Source organism: Protobothrops mucrosquamatus, unplaced genomic scaffold, assembly GCF_001527695.2.
Source record: "Protobothrops mucrosquamatus isolate PMUCROS unplaced genomic scaffold, P.Mucros_1.0 scaffold6358, whole genome shotgun sequence".
NCBI lineage: Eukaryota > Metazoa > Chordata > Lepidosauria > Squamata > Viperidae > Protobothrops > Protobothrops mucrosquamatus.
The window spans coordinates 29740-38789 of NW_015392185.1; the positions used below are offsets into that span (position 1 = coordinate 29740).

General features: G+C 46.1%; 1 protein-coding gene across 1 annotated transcript in view; it reads right to left on the reverse strand.

The window, feature by feature from the left end:
- The window catches only part of CDK5RAP1 (CDK5 regulatory subunit associated protein 1), a 17557-nt gene extending 12640 nt beyond the window's left edge, over window positions 1-4917 (reverse strand). Inside the window, 3 exon segments of the mRNA XM_015829540.1 lie at window positions 1735-1769; window positions 3280-3383; window positions 4623-4917. Of these exon segments, the coding sequence (XP_015685026.1) occupies window positions 1735-1769; window positions 3280-3383; window positions 4623-4917 (434 nt within the window).
- Window positions 4918-9050: the final 4133 nt, after the last annotated feature.

Genomic DNA, 9050 nt, shown 5'->3' on the forward strand with positions numbered 1-9050 from the left:
GATTGCACGTCTCACCATCTTTGGCCAATCCGTGCTGATGGGAAGAACAGTTCAATAATATCTGGAAGTGCCCACTAACATGGGTTTGGATCTTCTTTTATAAGCCTACTGTCAAGAATGAAACTTTGGCAGCTGCGTGCCTCTTCGTTTCAACCTAGAATTAAGGAGAAGCTTCCTGACAGTGAGGTCAATTAAGCAGTGGAACAGCTTGCCACCAGAAATTGTGGGTGCTCCATCACTAGATATTTTTTTTAAAGAAGAGATTGGACAGTCACCTGTCTGAGATGGTATAGGTTCTCCTGCTTGAGCAAGGGGCTGGATTAGAAGACCTCCAAGGTCCCTTCCAGCTCTATTCTATTCTAACATTCTAACTTGCCATTAGAGTAAAAAGGGGGTGTGTTGCTTTAGAATGGGTTGGATGGAGAAGCAAAACCTCTACGATCTTTTGTTCCTCTGCTCTTGGGGCAGTTTCCTTTTCTGCTCAGGTGGAAAGAGATTGTTTTCAACTAGATGCTGTTGGACGGCATCAGCTACCACACCGGTCAGCAATCTGAAAGTTGTTGGTAAGCAAGGCGTCGAGTTTAAAGAGGGGGTAAATGGCGCTGCATGTTACAGTTATTTCTAAATCCAAACGAACTAGCCATCTCTCTGTCTTACCTGACGGAACATGTGACAAGCAGAACCACGTCAGCCTAAAAGAGAGGGGGGGGGGAGAAAGAGCTGGAATTATTAAACACCAACAGGGGTAAGGAAGAAACATTTTGCCTTCTCTGGGGGTCAAACCTTCCACCTCTGCACAAAATGGGCTTCTTGCCTAATAGAAACCTTTAAAAAGCTCCATTTAAGCAGAAAAAAGCAGCCTCCAGCATTACCCAAACTAGGGAATAGTCAGTGCTAAAAGGGAGAGGTGTTTGAGAGGAGGAGGAGGAGGAGGAGGAGGAGGAGGAGGAGGAGAAGAACTGTGGGGTCCTTGGTGCTGAGTTTGGTTGTTTTCTTGCAGACGTTTCATTACCCAAACTAGGGAATAGTCAGTGCGAGGAGGAGGAGGAGGAGGAGGAGGAGAAGGAGGAGAACTNGATTGCACGTCTCACCATCTTTGGCCAATCCGTGCTGATGGGAAGAACAGTTCAATAATATCTGGAAGTGCCCACTAACATGGGTTTGGATCTTCTTTTATAAGCCTACTGTCAAGAATGAAACTTTGGCAGCTGCGTGCCTCTTCGTTTCAACCTAGAATTAAGGAGAAGCTTCCTGACAGTGAGGTCAATTAAGCAGCGGAACAGCTTGCCACCAGAAATTGTGGGTGCTCCATCACTAGAGATTTTTTTTAAAGAAGAGATTGGACAGTCACCTGTCTGAGATGGTATAGGTTCTCCTGCTTGAGCAGGGGGCTGGATTAGAAGACCTCCAAGGTCCCTCCCAGCTCTATTCTATTCTAACATTCTAACTTGCCATTACAGTAAAAAGGGTGTGTGTTGCTTTAGAATGGGTTGGATGGAGAAGCAAAACCTCTACGATCTTTTGTTCCTCTGCTCTTGGGGCGGTTTCCTTTTCTGCTCAGGTGGAAAGAGTTTGTTTTCAACTAGGTGCTGTTGGACGGCATCAGCTACCACACCGGTTAACAATCTGAAAGTTGTTGGTAAGCAAGGCGTCGAGTTTAAAGAAGAGTTTAAATGGCGCTGCATGTTACAGTTATTTCTAAATCCAAACGAACTAGCCATCTCTCTGTCTTACCTGACGGAACATGTGACAAGCAGAACCACGTCAGCCTAAAAGAGAGAGGGGGGAGAAAGAGCTGGAATTATTAAACACCAACAGGGGTAAGGAAGAAACATTTTGCCTTCTCTGGGGTCAAACCTTCCACCTCTGCACAAAATGGGCTTCTTGCCTAATAGAAGCCTTTAAAAAGCTCCATTTAAGCAGAAAAGAGCAGCCTCCAGCATTACCCAAACTAGGGAATAGTCAGTGCTAAAAGGGAGAGGTGTTTGAGAGGAGGAGGAGGAGGAGGAGGAGGAGAACTGTGGGGTCCTTGGTGCTGAGTTTGGTTGTTTTCTTGCAGACGTTTCATTACCCAAACTAGGGAATAGTCAGTGCGAGGAGGAGGAGGAGGAGGAGGAGGAGGAGAACTGTGGGGTCCTTGGTGCTGAGCTTGGTTGTTTCCTTGCAGACGTTTCATGACCCAACTAGGTAACATCATCAGTACTAGAAGGGAGGGGAACTTGTGGGGAGGAGGAGGAGGAGGGGGAACTCTGGGGTCCTTGGTGCTGAGCTTGGTTGTTTTCTTGCAGACGTTTCATTACCCAAACTAGGGAATAGTCAGTGCTAGAAAGGGGAGGAGGAGGAGGAGGGAGGAGGGAGGAGGAGGAGGAGAACTGTGGGGTCCTTGGTGCTGAGCTTGGTTGTTTCCTTGCAGATGTTTCATGACCCAACTAGGGAGATCATCACTGTAGAAGGGAGTGGGGGAGGGGGACGATGACTGTGGGGTCCTTAATGCTCTCTGAGCTGGGTGCTTTTCTTGCAGACGTTTCATGACCCAACTAGGGAACATCATCAGTGTGGAAGGGAGTGAGGTGTAGAAGGGAAGAGGAGGACAACGACTTGGGGGGGGGGTCCTTGCTCTCTGAGCTTGGTGGCTTTCTTGCAGATGTTTCATGACCTAACTAGGTAGTATCACCAGGGTTGCAAGTTCCTTGATATTATTTCTTGATTGTTGGCCTGGTGGTAACCTTGGCGTTCACCTCTGCTCATCTGGTTGCTGATTGCTGGTGGGGAGGTTTTTTTTCCAAATCAAAAAGCTACTAACAGACAAACAAGCTAACAGTAAACAATAATCTAATCAGGAACATTCCCACCAATACTGACGAGCCAGTGGTATCTAAACAGAAAGAAAACCCCACTCCCTCCTAGCCCCAGTGATGTTACCTAGTTGGGTCATGAAATGTCTACAAGGAAAAAAATAAAAATAAAACTAGCACAGAGAACACCAAGGACCCCTCAACCCCCCAATTATGCGACGGGTCTGTCTGGGACAGGGCAATGAATGAATGAGGGAATGGATGGATGGATGAAAAAATGGATGGATGGATGAAAGAATGGATGGATGCATGAATGAAACAAAGAATGAATGGATGAAAGAATGGATGGATGGATGAATAGATGGATGGATGGATGAGTGGATGGATGGATGAATGAATGAATGGTTGAACTGGCACTCCCATTAACCCAGCCGCTGAATAATGAGGCCACTGCCAGGAAGCGCCCAGCCTGGATCTCAAATACCTCTGCCAGGTTTCTAGTCCTTTGGTAGCCGCTGCGCTGGAGGATGGCCCAGGCTGTCTCCGTGTCGCTGACGTTCATCTGGCAGCCGAAGGTCTCCAGATAGACTACAAGGCAAAGAAAGGAGGAGGAGGAGAAAGAGGAGGAGGAGAAAGAGGAGGAGGAGGAGGAGAGTTTTCTTAAGGGAGGGGTCGCTGCGTAGTTGTGCCCTTCATTTTGGGGGTGACTCCATTCTCACTGAACATTGTTCAAAGTTACAACAGCATCGAAAAAAGTGACGGCCATTTTTCACACCTGGGACCGTTGCAGCATTCCCCGTGGTCACGTGATCAAAATTCGGACGCTTGGCAACTGACTCGTATTTACGACAGTTGCAGCATCCCGGAGGGTCACGTGATCACTTTTTGTGACCTTCCGACAAGTCACGTCAAGGGGGAAGCCGGATTCACTTAACCACCGGGCAACTAACCGATCAGCTGCGTTGATTCACTGAACATCCGTGGCAAGAATGGTCGTAAAGCGGGGCAAAACTCACTTAACAACGGTTTCACTTAGCGACGGAAATTTTGGGCTCCATTGTGGCGATCCGTTGAGGGCTGCCGGTAGAATTGTGAGCAGCCCCTCTGGGCCAAGACCCCCTCAATACCTCTGGACAAAGGGCCATTTCCCATAGAGAGGAAAGCCCCCCATCTGCAACGAAGCCCATCTAGGATAATTCCCATCCAACTCGATAATGATAATAATAATAATAATGATGATGATGATGGTGATGTTGGAAGGGACCTTGAAGGTCATCTAGTCCAACTCCTTGCTCAGGCAGGAAACCCTATACCATTTCGGACAAAGGGCTGTCCAGTCTCTTCTTAAAAACCTCCAGTGTTGGAGCATTCGCCGCTTCTGGAGGCAGGTAGTTCCACTGGTTAATTGTCCTCACTGTCAGGAAGTTTCTCCTTAGTTCCAGGTTGCTTCTCTCCTTGATGAGTTTCCATCCGTTGCTTCTTCTCCTGCCTTCAGAAAGTGCTTTGGAGAAGAGCTTGACTCTTCCTAACTGTCAGGACAGTTTTCTTAGCAGCCACAAGGAAATGATTTGACACACTCATTTTGAGACTCCCCGGCCTAATCTGCAACCTGAGGATCTCCTGGTGGTCTCCCATCCATCCCAATACAATCCAGGTTCCACTCTGCTAGGAGCCAGACTGCTCCTTCATCGTGAGGGAACGATTTTGACCCTGTAAGTGGGCAAACTCACAAGGACACAAGGAGTCTCCCCTCCAAAAATGTCTCTAAACAAAATCAAGTCAGCCCTTGTGTAGCGGGAAAGGTATGGTGGAGCAGCCATAACTCACCTTTCTTTGGGGAATCTGCCAGGGTGAGGGGTCCAAGGTAAGGGGCGGGGTCTTCCGGGACTTCAGCTAGCAAGCGGTGGGCATCCTGTGTAGGAGCAGCCGATTGTAGGAAGTGCTGCAGAGATGGACCCCCTACCAGTTTGGAGCGGAAATCTTGGAGGCTTCCTTCATCTCTCTGTTTTTTGAGGGGGGTTTTTGGATCCGGACTGCAGGTGGAAAGCCAGGCTTGGCATCCCGAGTGCACGGACCGACACAGCGGCCTCGGGCAGACCAGGGCGCTGCGCAAAGCCAGCATCTTGGCACGAGGCCCTTCTGCTCCCTAAAGCAAGCAACAGATTAGAAGCGTCAGTCAACTCTTGCTGGGTGCCCTTCAAACAAAATGGGGGGGGGGGACAAATCATTTCGAAAAGCGCTATGAACAGATGAGCCAGTCTGTCCTTCAACCTAACCCGCCTCTCAGGGATGTTGTGGGGAAAAGAGGATGTCTTCTACCTAAAATAGGGAATAAATTCTTTATCCCATGCTCTTTACCTAAAAGGTTGAAATAAAGTTAGGTAGGTAGGCAGGCAGGCAAATAGATAACAGAGATGGATGGATGGATGGATAGATAAGACAGACAGACGTAGATGATAGATTAGATAGATATAAAAGAAAGATAGGATAGAGAGATAGAGATAGATAGATAGATAGATAGATAGATAGATAAGACAGACAGACATAGATGATAGATTAGATAGATATAAAAGAAAGATAGGATAGATAGAGATAGATAGATAGATAGATAGATAGATAGATAGATAGATAGATAGATAGATAGATAGATAGATAGATAGATACATAAATAGATGGACAGACATATAAAAGAAAGATAAGATAAAGATAAGATAGATGATAAATTGTATGGACAGACATATAAAAGAAAGATGATAGATAGATAGATAGATAGATAGATAGATAGATAGATAGATAGATAGATAGATAGATAGATAAGACAGACAGACATAGATGATAGATTAGATAGATATATAGATATAAAAGAAAGATAGGATAGACAGAGATAGATAGATAGATAGATAGATAGATAGATGATTAATTAGATGGACAGACCTATAAAAGAAAGGATAGATAGAGACAGATAATAGATTGACATACATGAATAGTAGATATAGATGATATATGATACAAACAATATATATATATATATATATATATATATATATATATATATATATATATATATATATATAGTTAAATATATACACTGTCATCTATCTATCTATCTATCTATCTATCTATCTATCTATCTATCTATCTATCTAACCCTCTTGCCTCTTCTCCCCACAACCTTGTGAGGTAGGCCGCCTGAAAGGTACTGGCATGGACTCCCCCCCCCCCAGCCTCCTGTTATTCACTCCTTCGTTCGTTCGTTCATTCACTCATTACTTTATTATTATTGTTACTGCTATTATTCATTTTATCCCACCTTTTCAGGCCCAGAAGACCGCTGACGGCCCCTCCCCCACTCTCCCCAGTAACCCTCCAAGGGGCGGAAGACGGACGGCTCTTACCGCCCCACCCCCGAGAGCAGCGCCCCACACCAGAGGCCGGAGACGGAGAGACCCCCAATCCGCGACCCTCGGGACGGCCGGGGACGATCGGGGGCACCTTCTGAGTGACGGACACAGGAAGTGCAGAGAGACTTCCGGGGGGCAGGAGCCGATTCCGCATACAGTAGCGCGGCTCAGCCTCTGATCACGTGGGCGCCTCTAGCGGGGCGGGTGCACCGCCCAAATTGTTCCCTGCCGGAAACGCTCCCTGCGGCGCGACGTTCCGCGCTCTAACCTTCCCTTTCTTTCGCTCTTTCTCAACCTTGGAAGCTTTAATAATAACAATAATAAAGTTGGAAGGGACTTTGGAGGTCATCGAGTCCAACCCCCTGCTCAGGCAGGAAACTCTACACCATTTCGGACAAATGGCCGTCCAGTCTCTTCTTAAAAACCTCCAGTGTTGGAGCATTCAATCTTTAAGAGGGGTGGGCTTCAGCCCCCGGAAGACCCCAGCCAGAAAGCAGGAGGACTGGAGGAGTGATTTTCCCGCTCAGCCTCTTTGAGATGGACGCATGGACTTCAACTCCCAGAATCCCTCAGCCGTAAGCAGGGGGAGGCAGACCCAGTATTTTGCCCAGCTTGGAATTCTGGGAGTTGAAGTCCAGCCATCTTAAAAGGGGCTGAGCTTGAAAAACACTGTTTTGTTGTGTACCACTGCACTGGCTGATCCTTCTGAGCTTCTGGGCAGCCCCAGTACTTGTCATTTGCCCCCCCACACACACACCCCCATTGTGCACTACACAACATTAACCTGGATGCTGGTGAAGGGATATTATTATGCTTAAGGTTGATATTAGTAATATTGATATTAGTAACAACAACAACAACAACAACAACAACAACAACAACAACAACAACAACAATAATAATAATAATAATAATAATAATAATAATAATAATAATAATAAAGTTGGAAGGGACCTTGGAGGTCATCTAGTCCAACCCCCTGCTCAGGCAGGAAACCCTATCCCAATTCAGACAAATGGCTGTCCAGTCTCTTCTTAAAGACTTCCAGTGTTGGAGCATTCACAGGTTCTGGAGGCAGGTTGTTCCACTGGTTAATTGTTCTCACTGTCAGGAAGTTTCTCCTTAGTTCCAGGTTGCTTCTCTCCTTGATGAGTTTCCATCCGTTGCTTCTTGTCCAGCCTTCAGGGGCTTTGGAGGATAGCTTGACTCCCTCTTCTTTGGGGCAGCCCCTGAGATATTGGAAGGCTGCTATCCTGTCCCCCCTCATCCTTCTCTTCCTTAAACTATCCTCCAGTCCTCTGATCATCTTTGTTGCTTTTCTCTGTACTCTTTCTAGAGTCTCAACTTCTTTTTTACATCGTGGTGACCAAAACTGGATGCAGGATTCCAAGGGTGGCCTTACCAAGGCCTTGTAAAGCGCTATTAACACTTCATGTGATCTTGATTCTATCCCTCTGTTAATGCAGCCTAGCACTGTGTTGGCCTTTTTTGACAGCTGCAGCACATGGCTGGCTCATATTTAAATGATTGTGCACTAGGATTCTGAGATCCCTCTCACAATTACTACTATTGAGCAAGATACCCCCTATACTATACCTGTACATTTGGTTTTTCTTGCCTAAATATAGAACCTTACTTTTTTCACCACTGAATTTCATTTTGTTAGATAGTGCCCAGTGTTCAAGTCTGTCCAGATCCTCCTGTATCCTAAGCCTGTCTTCTGGAGTGTTGGCTATTCCTGCCAGCTTGGTGTCGTCTGCAAATTTGATGAGTTCCCCATCTATCCCCTCGTCCAAATCATTGATGAAGATGTTGAAGAGCCCTGGGCCCAGAACACAGCCCTGGGGCACCCCACTACACACTTCCCTCCATGTAGATGCGGTTCCATTGAGGACTACACGCTGAGTATATCTTTGTTTATGTGCAAGCAGCTTTGTAGGTGCTTTTTATTGGGAAATTAGTTATATAAAAGCAAATGATTCATGCTTTAGGTACAGATGATTGCTTACATGAAAAGCGCACGGTAAGGGGAGGCGGAAAAGGAGTTACGGATGGAGCCTGGGTTGCTGTGTATGAGTCATCATCTAGGAATTATTTTTTTGTGCCATCTTATGCCTGGTACCAAGACCTGATCTTTTTGTTCTGGAAAGGTATAACAGGTGGAAGACATCTTTCCCGGTGGTTGCCTTCATCTCTCTACCAGCCACGAAGAGAGACGGGGTCACCCAACTCTTATTTTGATCAAAATAAAAGTTGTTTGCTTGCTGAAACCTCAGGAGTTTTTTTGGCTCTTTTAAATTCCTGAGTAATGCTGGGACAATTGTGAGGCTAAGTGGAAAAACCTTACACTGGGTTAACCCAGTGTGGGAGGACAGCACACACACACCCTTGAGAAAGAAATATTTTGGGAATATTAAAAGACAGAATATTATATTTCCCCAAAGGAATAATGGAGAAGATCTTAAAAGGCAGAAACACACACACACACACACACACACACACACACACGTGCGGTCTCTCTGCCCCAAGCAGAAACCAGCTCTGTAGAAATGCAGATGTGATAATCCTATTCAGAAAGGTTGGGGGCAGGAAGCTAGAAGCTACATACCTCACCCAAACTCTAAAGACATGACCTTTGGTAATACGATTAACCACCACCATTAGAATACCAGAAAGGCACACTCCGACTCAGGTCAAAATTCATGCCACAGGAACAACTCCACACACAAAAGCCCAAGAAGATATAAAAACCCACCACTCCTAGCAACATGTGGTCAGCTTTCCCACAATCTCATTTCTGGTCTGGTTCTGCTCTTCAATAAACTACCACCTTCTTTCTAAAGCAGTCTCCATT